This window comes from Lepidochelys olivacea (genome assembly GCF_965140295.1).
Source record: "Lepidochelys olivacea isolate rLepOli2 genome assembly, chromosome: 2".
Classification (NCBI taxonomy): Eukaryota; Metazoa; Chordata; order Testudines; family Cheloniidae; genus Lepidochelys; species Lepidochelys olivacea.
In genome coordinates this window covers 178,710,460-178,727,823 of record NC_140412.1, presented here as the reverse complement: position 1 = coordinate 178,727,823, position 17,364 = coordinate 178,710,460, and the positions used below count along the sequence as shown (strand labels likewise).

The 17,364-nt window shown below is 38.8% G+C and overlaps 1 protein-coding gene across 5 annotated transcripts in view; it reads left to right on the top strand.

Annotated features, from left to right (window-relative positions):
* SUGCT (succinyl-CoA:glutarate-CoA transferase) overlaps positions 1-17,364 on the top strand; it is a 485,165-nt gene that overhangs the window by 8,435 nt on the left and 459,366 nt on the right. For all 5 annotated transcript variants that reach the window (XM_084621188.1, XM_084621190.1, XM_084621191.1 and 2 more), the window contains exons 2-5: positions 4,467-4,518; positions 4,614-4,687; positions 10,333-10,418; positions 10,897-10,947. In XM_084621188.1, the coding sequence (XP_084477314.1) occupies positions 4,467-4,518; positions 4,614-4,687; positions 10,333-10,418; positions 10,897-10,947 (263 nt within the window). The remainder of the gene's footprint in view (positions 1-4,466; positions 4,519-4,613; positions 4,688-10,332; positions 10,419-10,896; positions 10,948-17,364) is intronic.

Genomic DNA, 17,364 nt, shown 5'->3' with positions numbered 1-17,364 from the left:
AACAATTTTGACATCATAATCAAAAAGGCTGACAAAGGAGGTGCAGTTGTCATGATGAATGGGTTGGAATATGAACAAGAGGCTGCTCGGCAGCTCTCCAACACCACTTTCTACAAGCCATTACCCTCTGATCCCATTGAGAGTTACCAAAAGAAACTACAGCATTTGTTCAAGGAACTCCCAGAAAAAGCACAAGATCAAATCCGCACAGACACACCCCTGGAACCCCGACCTGGGATATTCTATCTACTACCCAAGATCTATAAACCTGGAAATCCTGGGCGCCCCATCATCTCAGGCATTGGCACCCTGACAGCAGGATTATCTGGCTATGTAGACTCCCTCCTCAGGCCCTATGCTACCAGCATTCCCAGCTGTCTTCGAGACACCACTGACTTCCTAAGGAAACTACAATCCATCGGTGATCTTCCTGAATATACCATCCTGGCCACTATGGATGTAGAAGCCCTCTACACCAACATTCCACACAAAGATGGACTACAAGCCGTCAGGAACACTATCCCCGATAATGTCACGGCAAACCTGGTGGCTGAACTTTGTGACTTTGTCCTCACCCATAACTGTTTCACAGTTGGAGACAATGTATACCTTCAAATCAGCGGCACTGCTATGGGTACCCGCATGGCCCCACAGTATGCCAACATTTTTATGGCTGACTTAGAACAACGCTTCCTCAGCTCTCGTCCCCTAATACTCCTACTCTACTTGCGCTATATTGATGACATCTTCATCATCTGGACCCATGGAAAAGAAGCCCTTGAGGAATTCCACCATGATTTCAACAATTTCCATCCCACCATCAACCTCAGCTTGGACCAGTCCACACAAGAGATCCACTTCCTGGACACTACAGTGCTAATAAGCGATGGTCACATAAACACCACCCTATACCGGAAACCTACTGACCACTATTTCTACCTACATGCCTCCATTTTTCACCCAGACCACACCACATGATCCATTGTCTACAGCCAAGCTCTACAATACAACCACATTTGCTCCAACCCCTCAGACAGAGACAAACACCTACAAGATCTCTATCAAGCATTCTTACAACTACAATACCTACCTGCTGAAGTGAAGAAACAGATTGACAGAGCCAGAAGAGTACCCAGAAGTCACCTACTACAGGACAGGCCCAACAAAGGAAATAACAGAACGCCACTAGCCTTCACCTTCAGCCCCCAACTAAAACCCCTCCAACGCATTATCAAGGATCTACAACCTATCCTGAAGGACGATCCATCACTCTCACAAATCTTGGGAGACAGGCTAGTCCTTGCCTACAGACAGCACCCCAACCTGAAGCAAATACTCACCAGCAACTACATACCACACAACAGAACCACTAACCGAGGAACCTATCCTTGCAACAAAGCCCGTTGCCAGTTGTGCCCACATATCTGTTCAGGGGACACCATCACAGGGCCTAATCAAATCAGCCACACTATCAGAGGCTCGTTCATGGGCACATCTACCAATGTGATATATGCCATCATGTGCCAGCAATGCCCCTCTGCCATGTACATTGGTCAAACTGGACAGTCTCTACGTAAAAGAATAAATGGACACAAATCAGATGTCAAGAATTATAACATTCATAAATCAGGTGGAGAACACTTCAATCTCTCTGGTCACGCGATTACAGACATGAAAGTTGCGATATTACAACAGAAAAACTTCAAAACCAGACTCCAGCGAGAGACTGCTGAATTGGAATTCATTTGAAATTTGGATACAATTAACTTAGGCTTGAATAGAGACTGGGAGTGGCTAAGTCATTATGCAAGGTAACCTATTTCCCCTTGTTTTTTCCTCCCCCCCCCCCCGCTTCCTCAGACGTTCTTGTTAAACCCTGGATTTGTGCTGGAAATGGCCCACCTTGATTATCATACACATTGTAAGGAGAGTGATCACTTTAGATAAGCTATTACCAGCAGGAGAGTGGGGTGGGGGGAGAGAAAACCTTTTGAAGTGATAAACACCCATTTTTTCATGATCTGTGTGTATAAACACATCCTCACTGCATTTTCCACTTTTATGCATTCAATGAAGTGAGCTGTAGCTCATGAAAGCTTATGCTCAAATAAATTGGTTAGTCTCTAAGGTGTCACAAGTACTCCTTTTTGCGAATACAGACTAACACGGCTGCTACTCTGAAACCTGAGGCTTCATGTAAATTCATAGATGATTAGGCAAGAGTAGTTTCACTTGCTGGCATTGCTTCTGAAACTTTCTGAACCAAGCTTTTGATCTACCTTCTACGGACCTTTCCTTCGCCTCTATTTCTTTGTCAGTGGGACAACACCCCTATTCAACTTCCTGTATCTATTACCCAACAGACCGCTTCTCCCAGAAACACCTCTGCACTTTCTCCTATGCTGCCCCCTACTCCAGTGGGGCCATGGTCCTTGATTGGAGTTCCTAGTTAATACTATAATATGAATTATATGAAAATAATGGAGACTCATCCTCTTGTTAATTATGGCTTTGTGTAAATGCATATTTTACAGGTGAAATCTAAATACTTTGGAGACTTCCCTTAGAGAGTCTGAGGGGCTCCTAAAGGCCTGTCAACCACAGCTGCAGGACTTTTTGAGGCTGGAAGTGCCTTTAATTGGGAAACTACTGTTCCTGTGGTAGTGTATGTATGAGAAAGGGAGAGAATCAGGCTCCATACGGTCTGTGGAATAGTGAAGAGATTGCGAGTTTTGGAGAGGATGGAAAGAAAAGGGGAGTTGGGCTGGAGAAAGGCAGACCTTTCGTCATCTGCAGATGTTCTTATAAAGTTGTGTTCTCCTGTAATGCCCTGATTCAGCACTTAAAACACACTTAAACATATGCTTACCATTAAGCATGAGAGCAGTCAGTCTTAATGAACTAAATAGGACAATTTACTTGCTTAAAGTTAAGCATATGGTTAAATTCTTTGCTCATCTGGGGCCTAAGTGAGTTTACGGATGGAGGGCTGATGAAGTGTCATCAAGCTATGGGTGGCTTTATTGAGGTTGTACCACCAAGTATTTTATATTGATATCCAGCATAATTACTAGTAAACTATTTTTCAACTTCTCCAGTATTTACAGTGAAATACAACAGTACTAAACATATGTACCTTACTTCCTGTGGACGGTTTATGATGTGCAAAACAACTATGAGGCAAATATTTAGACAGATTTTTTTTTAAATGCTTACTAGTCTGCATATTGCACTTTCTCATGGCAACAACAACAGTAACAACCACAAAACAAACCACCCAAATCCTTCTGCAGAAATTTGTAATAATTGGGGAAAATGTTTTACAATTGAAGAACAGGAGAGGACACTATTTTTTCATTGAATGCAGTGTGATGAATTAAAATATTTGAGCAGGGGCCTTAAATTCCCAATCCGTCCTAGTACTCTGTGTGCATGCTTTGTAACTGATGGCTAGAGAGAAAGTCTTACAATACACTTTTTCTTTATGCTTTATGTCTTTTCCCCTTGTTTGAACAATTACATGAGTAAAGATGAGTTCCTCCTGGCTAATGCTGTGTAACCTGTCTAGTTTTAGCAGAGGTCTGATTTTATTTTTTATTTATTTATTGAAATTGCTATGGCATTTATCACTGTAGTATCTGAACATCTCACAGATATTAATTAATGTACCTCACAACCTCCCTATGAGGTAGTGAAATATTATTATCCCCCATTTTACAGAGGAGTTAAGTGACATGCGCAGGATCACCCAGGAGATCTGTGGACACCTGTGACTTAGACTGCAAGTCTGTTACCTCCACTTGGCGTTTAATATCCTTCATATAGTTTTCAGCGATGGTTATGGTTGGGAGGGAACGGGGGAGAAGGAAGGAAAAATATATGTGGATAGATTTCTTGAGCATATATTTACCATCATGAGTGCTATCAGACAAAACAAATATTTTCTTGGTTTATGCTCATCTGATTCAGTTTTCAAGTGCCTTTTAAAATGTGAAGACGCAATTTTTGTGTGTGTTGTAAGTGCTGACCCTACTTTTGATTGTCAGCATAGGTCAAACCACTCTGAAGCTGGGGAGTTGTTACTTCATGTCAGTCTGTTATCCATTAGTTTTAATTCATATATCTTTTTGACACTGACTGTTAGGAGTTTATTGGATCTTTCTACAGGCTGCTATTTATCAGCTTAATGTCTATGTATGTAACAGGCACATTTAAAAATAACGAACAAAACAATATACTGTATTCTAAGGGGTTTAAAATAGGCTCTACGATACCAATAATTTATATCATGCTTTACAAACATTAACTGATTTTATAATCTGAAGTTGCTGTTATCCCTATTTTATGCAATGTGGGTAACAAGGCAGAGTGTGATACAGCAGATATTTCAGACTTCCACAGAGAAACATTAGTCTCCTTAAAAAAAGAGGCTCACACGTAAAATACTGTTTTCTCTTTCTTACCAGGTGCTAATAATGTGAAGCCGCTCGAAGGTGTGAAAATTCTTGATCTAACAAGGTTTGTGTTTGTTGTTTGTAGTTCAGAATAGTTTTCTGAGATTCAAATGCTTTGGCAGAACAACTACGAAAACCCACTGCTTTTTAATATTGCAGGGTACTTGCAGGACCCTTTGCGACAATGAATTTAGGAGACCTAGGAGCAGAAGTTATTAAAGTGGAAAGACCAGGTAAGGTATCTTAATATAATCAGAATGAGGATCAGTTTAATAATTAGTTGTCTATTACTTCTGAATAGTTTTTTCCCCTCTGTGCTGTTTTAAGGGGTCACTTTGATTTATAGTACCATTTGGGGCTTTGAGAGCACAGTATGGGCTGAACATGTAAAATGCAATTCCATTGCCCACTCCCCCCCTGCAGAAGTGAGGAGAAAGAAAATGCGAGGTTGAGTGGTGGTGTGTGTCTAGCTAGGCCCTTGGAAAACTTTCATTTTTTAACTATTACTAGGTAGCCTAAAGTTATGACTCTTTTTTGGGACCCTGTGGACATCATTCTATTTCCAGTTTCCTGAAGACTCACTGGTGGAGAACTAGTTGCTGGCATACTTGCTGGTCTAGTTACTGGAGCTTCTCCAGTCAGTTTCCTCTAAAAACTGTAAGTTAGTGTTAAGTGTAGATAAGTTTTGTTCAGAAGTAGCTTGTGTCCTTAAGTCTTTCAGGAAGGATAAGGGCATGAGAAGTCTGAAGTTCTAAGATCAAGTAATTTTTGGGTTATGAATTCAGAAAGGAATGTTAGTCAATTTAGCAAAAGACTTTACTAAATGAAATGTACATTACCTGTGACTTGAAATTTGGATTGTTTTCCTTTAAATTATTTAGAAAGATTCTCCTCCGGCCTCAGACTAAGTATTTTTGGCCTAGGGAGTTTTCTTTATCATGTGAAAAGGCTTTTAAAATAGGGGTTAGGAAAAGAGTGCTGCAGTCTGAACTATGATGTCACGACAAACAGAATCCTTCCAGAAATTATCTATTATTTTTATTATTTATTTTAATAATAGGAGTATCTAGAGGCTCTAGTCAAGGAGCAGAGCCTCACTGTGCTAGGTGCTATACATGCATTTAATGACAAGATGGTCCCTCCCCCAAGAGGTTTATAATTCATTATAAGATTAGAAATATTGTGACTTCTAATTTTTTCTATACCGGTATGATCCTTAAGTATTGTTAGTGGCTTCAGAGGATAGCTGCAGGCTACCAGTTAAAACACATGCTTTGCTCTACCTGCAAAGCCAATTGTGAATAAGGCAGCTTTTTTAAAACAAACAGAGTAAAAAGGTAAAAATTAGTACAAAAGTCAGGAGATTTGGTGCCAGCTACCATGCTAAATGGAATTGTTTTGAATCCAGAATAGATTTTGTAACTAGAGATGTATAACTGGACTGATGGCATCACTGATATATGGCAACATATTACACTTTATGTGGTGACCTAGTTAGATCTCATAAACTGATGGCCCTGAGATTAGTTGTTCTATATTACCACATGAAAGACCTTTGATTGATTTCCTGGTCTCATCACTTGCTTCTTAGGCAAGGGTTGGGAGTGCTGCAGAAGCACTCCCATTCTGTTTGACCCCTGGAAATAAAATACACCATCTGCTTTTACAGCTGGATTTAGTGAATCATTTGCCTCTGGCATATTAATCAGACATCTGTTACTGATTGAAACACCAGGTTTCTAACTGGTCACTCTGGACTCCTTTCTCCCATCAATACACAGAGGATTTCCAAGAGTAACTGCCATTAATGCAATAGAAATTTATGGGCTTGTGTAAAATTTTAACATTAGGTTCCTGATACTATGAAAATAGAATCTTTATTTTGAGATACAGTCTGATCTATTGTTGCTAGTTATCGGTTATAGGACTGGCACAGAATTGTTACAGTGGTGGCGCCAAACTAGAGGTGCAATAAAAGGCATTGCATAATGCCTTGTTAGCATAAATTGATGCAACTAGGCCCCAAGTTGAAGCTATGAAATTAGGACTCTTTTATTGACTTCTGAAAGGTGAATGCACCAATGCTTCTTTCCTCTCTTACATTTTACAATTAGAGGGAACAGTGATTATGACTCTCATTACAAAAAAAAATTCTCCAGGGACTTAAATAAATTATAGAGTGGACGCTAAAATAAGAAAGTCGGAGCCATTCCTGGGGTAGCCAAGGTTGGAGGCGGGAGGAATGCATGCCCTTTCACAAATAAAAGCCTAGATGATCAAAGCTGAAGGATTTAAAACAATTGCTTACACTATTTATGTTGTTTGCCCACTGTTTTGAATTTGCTTCAGGTTGGATAGGGTCTTAGTGCTGCAATGTTTGGGTTGCAAATGCTGAAGGGGAATATTAACTTGTGTTTAGAAATATTTCTAATGAAAATTTTTAAAAATTTACAGTTTTGGCAATGTTTGAGTTAACATTGTCTCTTTTAAAATATGTGTCCTGAATGAAAATTAGGTAAGCATATAAAATTAGGAATACCTTATCCCACCAAGGAAATGATATAGATCAGTGGCAGCTGTCTATGTTTTATGTGGACCACATCCACACAATATATATACTACCTGTATGGCCCTGAGGATGTCACATGGGCCGCAAGTGGCCCATGGGTTGAGAACCACTGATGTAGATTCATATTGCATTAGTCGGAAATTGTCAATTTTAAAGTGTATTTTGCACTGTACCAGAGCAAACACCCATAGGACACATCCCATACCAGTAGGAGAACAAGCAGGTGTTTTCCCATCACTGTATTATGTTTCAGTAGTTTAATATGCCCTGAGCTAAAGCTTTTCTGTGTGAACTTAAGCAGGAGTACATTTTGTTGCACAGAGGTAGAATACTGAGCAAATTACTTGCCTCTTGAGGTTGGCCACAATTAGGCACGTAAGTCAGAGATATTGAAATAGAATTGAATAGTTTGGTATGGCAAGAAACAAGAGACTAGAGCTTCATTTAAAAAAAAATAAAATGTCTAGATTACAGTAACTGTTTTCTTCACTTTTTGTTGTTGTTACACGTCTTGAAATGGGGATTACAAGCACTTGAATTCATTGATTAAAAGATATCTTTGCCCACTGATTCATCTTTCCTGAGGCTGATTCTAATATTCCAAATCACTGAGCAGTTTCAAGTAGCTGACTTAAAAAACAACCTGCCAGAGAAATGTTTCCTTCTCTTTCCCCTAAATGTAAATTCAATTTTGTACCAGTCAAGGTTTTCTGTGCATAAAATTGTTACAGAAATGGGATCTTTATTCCACTGGAAAGAGAGATTCTCAGCTTCCTACAGAAGATTCACTTCTAGCTCTGGAAGTGTCAGAGGTTAACAGACTTCAGGAGTGAATTTTTAGATTAAAAAAAATATATTTTAGCATTTTTTTATGGCTCCCTCTGAGCTTGGTACCATGGTAGTTATGGCCTGAATTTATCTCTGTCTTGTAGGATCACAGCAAGCTGCTACTTTTGTATATTGCACTTTATTACAACTGATTTTTCTTCCCACTCTATGCAGGTATTTTTTAGATTTGAAGAAGTTTTCTTAAGAACTTCCTTGTTGTTTTAGATACTAATAACAAGTGCTTTGTCCTAGTGTAATAGCTACATTTCTTAAATTTTGCAGATTTTATTTGTTTAGTTGAGCTCCTCTTAAAATTATACAAGTAGAATAACAAACTCCAGGGAGTGCAGTTGTTTCAGAGGTATTTCCACATTTGGCCTCCAGTCTTGTGCCTCACTACGCACTTGAGGCATGCAGATATGTCATAGCAGCTGCACATTATGTCATGTGTTTTTCCTTACATAAGTTTCCGGCCATTTAAAAAAAATCTTTTCTCTTTTTATTATTTGAAAAAAACCCACTAAAGTCAAACCACACACTCATTTATTACACTTAAATCGGAAATCTATCCACAATGAACACCCAAGAAAAGGATTCCACCACTTCAGCCAACAAAACATCCTCTCAGAGACTTGCTCCTGCAACTTTGTTCACTAGGGTTTTAAATTATTTAATTTTGGAAAGGTCACAGTCCCATACCAGTAGGTGAAACTGAAAACTATGATTCAAAGTATAATGGGTATAGGGAGGAAGCAGGGTCTTGTGGTTAAAGTACAAACCTAAGATTTGGGAGACCTGAATTTTATTCTTAGCTCTTTCAAATTCAGATCTTGGAGGAGACACTTAACCTCTCGGTGTCCGCTTCCCAGATCTGTAAAGTGGGTAAATAAACTTGTCCTGTGACAAAAGCTCTACTTCACAGTTATTAGACATACTCCATTATTGGTGTTAGTAATCTACTTTGAAATCCTTATAGGAAGGTACTGTAGAAATGTATTGCTGGCATGGCTTGAACTGGGTGTGTGTGGAAAAAAGTGTAATGATACTTTCCCAAGCTCCCATTTGAGACGCCAAAATGTGGAGATCTTGGGAACTGTAATTTTTTATATGTTTGTACAATGCCTAGCACAATGATGTTCAACCTGGTTGTTGCCTTTAAGTGCTACAGCAGAATAAATGTGAAATAATAATAATATACACTGCTGTGAGCTCTGCTGGGTTACTCAAGCTTGGTTCCCCCTTCCATAGGATTCATATTCATTCATAGACAGGGAGGGGTTAAAGTCTAAGCACAGTAGGCATGTGCCTAGGGCTGTGGCTCCCTGAGTTATGTGATTACATCTGAATCTAAATTTTCATTTAAAAATATATATTTCTAGCCCTCATGATTGAAGAAAAGCTTCAAAATTGAACCCAGGCATAACGGGTGCAGTGATACCTGTCTGAGGCTGCAGACATCCTCTGGTAGAGGGAGGAGCAGCAGCCATTGGAATGAGAGAGGAAGTTGCCCGGTCTCACATGCACCACCAGAGCAGACCAAGCCCATGCAACTCTGAGGGAATCTGGGCTTTTTGGGGTGTTGGATGTCTTGCTGGGCTTTTCAGGATTGCCCCATCCCCCCTTGATAAGATTTAGTGCCCCCCCCCGGTTTCTACTCCTCCCTGCTGGGAAAGAAAGTGGTGATAGTCTTCCATGCACCTCCCACTTGTGGCATCAAAGTAAAATGTCACTCACAGTAGATTGTACACGTCTTTGTATTATGATTGTCCCTTTCTTTATTTTTTTTTACATGTTTTGGTCACCAGTGAAATAGTTAATAATGTTGGCATTTAAATTATCGTGATTGAACATCTAAGTTACAGATAAGCAGGACAGTTCATTCTTTTGAGAGCTGTTTCAGGCTGTCTACAAACTCATAACACTGGTTATTCTTCATTCACAGTTTGAAGGTTTTCTTCACAATCATAAAGACTAGATATTGATGTTCTTAATTTTTGATGAAATTGGGAGTGTGGAGGACAAGAGGTCAACCTAAAGGAGGTACTGGAGTGCCAACTCAGTGCAGCACAGTCCAATTCAAATTATTTATTTTCAAGCATGTTAACAGTTAATATTCATTCTGAAGTGAACTGTTGTTTTTATATTCATATCATCCCTTCTTATTCTGTACTTTTTGTCTTTGAATGCAATAACAATATTTTTCAAATAGCACAGCAGTGGCAAAAACAAGCCTGCTTTGCTTAATCAGGTTTAGGAGTTTTTCTTTACAGATAACAAAAAATATCTAAAATATGTATGATACTAAACCATTGCCTACCAATGGTGATTAAAGGAGATGTTTTGGCTGTCCTAGCTAATGCTTAAGCCATTTTAAAGGTAAACTGGGAGAAGAACACAGTGTTCAATTTCTGCATATTTGTCAGTGTATTTGGTGCAGTATAATACTGGACAGATACAAAAATGTGACATTCTTATTTTCAGGAGTTGGTGATGACACAAGAGCCTGGGGGCCACCTTTTGTTGGAACAGAAAGCGTTTATTTTCTCAGTGTAAATCGAAATAAAAAGGTAAACAGAAACGCCACTATTGTGCATTGTGGATTGGTTTTTTTCTGTGACAAGGAACTCAGAACAAACTTTATAACATTTTTCTTTTAAGTTCTTTAGATAATATTTATAGTAGTACTAGAGACTGGATTGTATTGAACAGAAGCAATTTTTTTTGACAAATTAGATAACTGTAACAATTAGGGAGAAACCAGTAACTAACAAAGCAAGAATTGGTCTGTTTTTTCTTAAGCATGCTTTACAGAGTACAAACCCCAAATCCTGTAGTTTACATTTGTGTTATCCTTACTATATGTAATGTGGTAAGATTAAAATTGGCATTACATTGCAATATGGAAGTGAATAGTTCTTTTAAAGAACCAGAATGAATATTTTGAACCATTAAGGATGTATAATTTGTTACATTTGGAAGAAGATGGCAGGGTGAGTGACACAGGGACTTTCACATAGCTAACAATATTGTATTTTTTGTTTCCAGAGTATAGCTGTCAATATGAAAAATCCAAAAGGAGCAAAGATAATCAGAGAGGTATGTTCTAGTACAATGTAAATCATGCATTTTACATTGTTTTCAGCATAATAGCAAAGAATAAACATTAATATAATGGTGGATTAATAATTAAAAACAGGGTAATATCGTTAATGTGTGTCATGTGTATCGTTGTGTTAAACAGCAATACACTGATTTTCTTTTATACACTTAAACATTTATCTTCATGACTCAATATACCGTGCAACTCAGTTACAGTGAGTTTGGATAGTGTGAAATCCACTTTGAAGTCAGATGAAGTCCCACATTGTTTCAGTGCACTGCAATGAGAAATTGCACTTCCATTTATAGTGCTGAGAGTAAAGCTTTTATGTGGAAAAATGGACTTCATGTTTAAGAGTATTTCACTGAATTAGGAATGGTGAACCATCTGTTCATCTATATTTTCATTGTTGTATTTGTATAGCAAATGTTCGCATATGTCTGCTTTGCTCACAGGGCCAATGAAGTCTGTGGGAGCAGGCTTGGGCCCCAATATTTGAAATGTTTTTTGTTTGTTTACTGTTGATCAGATCCTATGAATAGCAAAGTTGCCTCAATGTCTGTTGACTTGCCAGATCAGGTTTCATATTTCTGCGCTCGCGCTCTCTCTCTCTCTCTCTCTCTCTCTCTCTCTCTCAGTTTTTCATTTTAGAAATTAAAATGTGGTTTTACTCTCAAATGTAACTATGTAAAAATGGCACATCATATTCAATAGAGCTATTCCTTACTTCTGTCTCACCTGTTTAATTTAGTGACAGACAAGATTTGCTACTTGTTACTCCTGTTAACCCTACAGAACCAAAGGGCAGCAGAACAGCAAAGAAAAAAAGAGTAAAATGGTGGATTCCAATTTGAGTTTGTGTTTTTTGCTTATGCAGAAGTGAGCACACTTAATATGGAAATCATTTGGAGACCTTAAACCCAGAATCCTATAATGTCATTTTCATAGACACACTTTAGAATAGAACTGCAAGGCAATATTGATTGTTACTTAACTTCATAGGTTTCCTATGGGTGGTTTGGAAAAATTATACAATTTTGCTTCATAAAAAATTGGTGTATTTTAGTAGCTTCCCTCCCACCATCTGCCACTCCACAATATCAGCACCTAACACCTCAGCAGAAACACATGGGCAGCATGGCACTGAGCCAAAATCTATTGAGCATCCAGAAGATCAACTGTTTGTGGTATAGCAGAGAGCTGAACTAGCCCCCATAGTAGCTACAGCAACCTGCCAAGAAATGCACAGATTCCAGGAAATAGGGTAAACTCTTCAAGTAAGGAGTGGCAGTGCAGGGAATCTATCAAGTCACATAACAGAGAAGGGGATTGGAGAACCCCATCCTACCACCTCTGCACTTCTTCCTCTGTCCAGTACATTCTCCTGATTCTCTCCAGGGCTGCATTTGATGGTGTTTCTTCCTGTTCTAAGGTTTATCAAGATTAGCTTGGGGCTAGGTAGCTAAATACGCTAACTAATCCCAACCTAACCACAATAATTTCCTTCATGTAGACACAGGTTGTGGCAGGACCTCGCCTTAACCGCCTTTCCTAATATAGGCAAACCCCAAGAGACTTTGTTGCCCAGCGAGTATTTAGGGTAAAATATGGGTCATTCCTGAGGTCTCCTCCCCTAGTGATTTTACTGAAAGGCCAAAAGCTAGAAAGAAAAAGACAGGTAGGGCTCATTTCTGTCCTTCTACCCCCCAAACTAATTGATTATTCCTCAGGCAAGGGTTACAAAATATCTAGAAAATATAGGGAGTTTTAGAAAAACTGAAAAACAAAAGGTCATATGCTCAGGAAACATGTGGTCTCATCCTTTTTAGTGTCCTCCCTGTCTGTAGATTCTTCATCCCTTGAAGGAGGGAGCCTCTTCATTCTGAGTCAGACAACTTTAAGTAGGCTCCCCAAACCAGGTTTTTCCCTCAGGAGTATTTCAACAACATTGTTTAGTCATCCTGACTTTCTTGGCCTGGGAACAGTAGTTTGAGGAAGCCAAACAAGCCCCTACAGGCAAATAGTTTCTCACCAGCAGCAAAAAAATAGTTAGATTTTTCCCTCAGTGCTGCTGTAGATAAAGTAAATAGGTCTGAATGGAAACAGTCTTCCAACAGCAGATGCTTTAATAGGCAAATCATGATACTGTAGAAGATCTAAAAGGAGAAGCAACCAACAGTTTAGATGCCTGAAATTGACACCAGAGTGGTTGTGGAAATGAAGGAGACCATCATTCCAGTGGAGGCTGATTTTCCCCCGCAAAAAAATAAAGCTGAAAATCAAAGCCTAACAGAGAAGAAATTACAAAGAAAATTTAGGATTTGTACAATCATTCACCTCAGATTTAAAGATCAAGCATTCAGGCCTTGCTGACTCTGATTTCCCATAGCCCCCATTCTTTATGGAAGATGCAGTCATAAATGTAACTTTTTTTTCTTGAATCAATGGCAACCAAAGCAGTGGTGTTGTAGTAACAGTAGAGATGGGCTAAGGAGGTGTGTTTTGGTTCTGAACTAGATTTAGTTTCTGGTGTGGGGCTAACAGGTTGGTGGTTTTGGATTATATGGTGCTAAAATCTTCCAGATTTATCCATGTGAGATTATGGTTGGACCTAAATTGGGACCATAAAATGGGACCTTTCTAGTGCTGGATTTGATCAAATGGGTGTGCATGAATGGATACATTTTTCTTTAGTGGCAGATTTATAACTGGTAGTCATCTTAGTGGTCAATACATCCGGCACACTCTCCATGCTGAGTTCTGAGCCTTATCCACTTCCATACAGAAAAAAGTCATGTTAAATACCATAAGGAAATTCATTAATATGAGAAGTTCAGGTCTTGGGACATAATTTATCCTTAACTTACATCCTGAGCCCAGGCACCAGAAAGAAGTGGTTGTGTGCTCTAGCTAGAGGTTATGTGGCTACTAAAATTTTATATACAGAGTACCGAACGCTTCAGAAAATCAATGGTCTTATTTCCTAAACTTCCATCTTGGATACAGGAAACAAGGCTTACAAAGAAATGTTCACTGTATGCATCCAGAGCTGTGTTAAAGAGCAAATCCAAAAGCCTAGTAGCCTCAGAGAACCTTGAGGCGCATTCCACAGATGCAGCCAAAACAACTTGGGTAGAAGAGGCTTGCAAGTCAGCAGGAGAAATCTGTAAATCAGCAGTCTGGTCCATTTTTCATCCCTTTTACAAAGCAATAGAAGATAGGTTTCCAGACATCTGCTCTCACATAATTAGTCACAAGGTTATTTCACCCTTTGGTGCCCCAGTAACTCACGCTGCTCTTCCTTAGTCTACTTAGCTCATATCACTGTTTGCCCTTTCTAATATTTTCTATATTTCACTGCTGGCTGCTTCCTAAGTATGTGATGGATAAGTGGATATGCAGCTCAGTAGAGAGAAATCTAACCTTATCTGTAATTTCCTCTCTTCTAAAAGTAGCAAGTCCACTTATCTGACGTCCTATCACCCTTTTGTGTTGATATGTCTGAGTATATTTTTTACAGCCCTGCTTACCAATTCATCAAAACTTGCTGTCAGAGGATAAGTCTGTAGGATTTATTCCTCTTGTGCATTTACTATAAATAATTTTGTAGTGGTTCTTACATAAATTTATATTAGTTACCATAGTTTTGGGAGAACTTTCTGATGGGAAATTAATGGGCAGGCCCTTTTCTCTTCTCTGAAGTCAGCAGATCCATCCCACACATTCATGCCTATGTCAGAGAAGAGAAATTGATAGTTGCGGTGGATACAACTTATCTTTATGGAATTCTTTTAAATGTTATCCCAAAAGGATAAACTGGCAATATTAATACTACTTTCTACAAATTTTCTTCTTTTCATAAAATAGTATATGTTTTTAATATTGGTGTTTTCCAAATAATGAGTGCAATTATGAGAGAGAAACCGAAACAATCTATATTTTTGTACTTATACCACCACCTTTTAATGAGATATAAAGTTGAACAGAATAGTGTACTAGCTGTATTAAGTACAATTCCAGTGCATGCGCCTTTTTGATCTCATTCATTATTGGAGACCAAAATAAGAAAGCTAGACTTTGTATTCAGAGATCTAAAGTGGGGCATGAACGGTGGAATTTGATCGATGTTAAGTCACAGCCCTATGTCGGGGTTAGGGTGATCCAGCAATCGAACCAGCAAGGCATCAGGGAGAGACCAAGCCTCAGAGAGCTCCCAAGTAGTACAGTTAGTGCAGCTCCTTAAGAGGATGTCTTCACTGATGAGTTAACTTGGGTGATTGGCCTTAGTCTAGCCCAGGTGTGAGCAGCCACATTGCAAAGCCAAACCTGAGTTATTGCTTCCTCACTGATGCTGCATTCCCTGTGTGTGTCACTAGACTTTTCCATGGTTCTTTGTGCTGCGTTGAACTGAGTTTGCTCTGATTTTTTTCCTGGTGTGTTGTGGGATAACTTGTCTCTCCTTCTGGGTACTTTGGGCTGAGAGGGGGAGGAAATTGCGGGAAAGCACTGGAGGACTATCAGCAATTGAAAGAGTTAGCCTATGTCCTCACTACAATATCGGCGAGTTACCAGCCTGAGTGAAAGTAGTATCTGAGCTCTAGCCTGTATCCTCCGCTGGGCCAGCTAGCTTGTGTCTGAAGTACAACCAAACTCTGGTGAGATGTTTGTGTGTGTGGATAAGAGGGGGTTGGGGCAACAACCTAGTTAGAGCCTGCTTTAATTCTGCAGCGAAGACACCCTTAAAGACTGTTTAGTGTGCTCCCCATCTTACCTGATTGGTTCTGCTAGCCTGTGCAGAGAGGTTGGAGGGCTATGGTCCTACCTTCTCCCATCTTCCAGGCTAGTGCTGACAGTGGCATTAGCTCTGTGGAACCCTTGTTCTCCGTGAGAGACAGGACTCCTTCCATGCCAGTCACACACTTTTTGTAGCTTCCATGAAATAATGTGCATTCATTTCTCAGCAATGGAATGGTGAATTAAACAACAATCAATCCTCCCCCATTAAAATTCAACAACATTTATTAAAAATCTAGAGACGATTCCTCAAAAGGCTTTAAATAATTTTAAACCAGTCACGTTGTAGTCCTGGATTTTCTTGATACTGCCCCTTTAAATATAATTCATGGCTTTAAAATGCACTTTTACCTTATGTTGAACTTATAGACTATCTGTGGATGTTATTAGTGTCTCCTCCATGCAGCCAATCCAATCATTCATAAGTTGCATGCCTTGTTGTCTGAATGAGAATCAGTTTCTGTCTACTCGGTTAAATGTTTGCTGGCTTGGCTTTTTCTTTGGCCTTAGATACAGTAAAACAGCCTACATGCTAGAACAATAATGGTTGTGATTGCTGATATGATGACACTAGTTTATGGAAACTGTTCCAATGTACTGTACATAGTAATCAGCCAGATACATGATAGCGTTCAGAAAGTAGAACTCTGGTCGACTTGAAATAATCTAAAACAGTTCACTTTTGCACAAAGCCTGTGCTTAATTAATGTATGTGTATATATGTATGTGTCAGTGGATTGTTTCTCATTCCTTAAAATGACCACCACCATCTTCTCAGGTATAAGCCTATTTCTCCAGAGGTTCATAATTAACTTTGTTCGCATGACATAACCATTTATAAATATGTCCAGATATAACTTCCCATTTGTGGGGATGAATGAAGGTATGATTTAGGCTCTGATTTGAAGTCCATTAAAATCATTAGGAGTCTTTCAACTGATTTCAGTAGGCTTTGGATCAGACCATTTATATAACGGTACAATAGCTAAATAGATATTTCCTATATTGTGCAACAGGGGGCTGGTTTACATAAAAACTTACACGGAAATGAAAGGTGTGAATTCAGACTGATTTAGGGCTGGTCTATATACAGAATTGTAGTGGTTTAAATATAAAGGTGTGATTTTTTTTTTATTTTTAATTCTGATTCAACTGGTGCAACTTAGTGTGGATGCTGATCTATTCATTTAAACTTGGTTTATATTGTGTAATTTATGTTGGTAAATTTACATGCATAAGCTAAATCTATATAAAAGTATTTAACTAATTTTAAACCTATATCCACACATGAAAGTTACACCAATTAAATGAAAGTGATTTAAGATAAATTGATGTGTAGACAAGTTGGCAATAATCAATTTTAGGATACTGGTTTAGTTAAATTGATGCAAAGGTTCTTTATGTGGAAATATATAAAGTATAAAGGAAATGTTGATAACCAAGGATTAGCCTTTGAGTATTCTCTCATATTAAATCCTTTCCCCTCATTGAACAGGTGAAAATAATAAGAGTATTTCTGTATCTTTAACCCTTAACGTGCCTTTCTTGGTAAGAGCCCTTGGGCTCAACTATAAAAGCATATGGAGAATAGATCCAGATCAAAAGCTTTAGTTGTAGAG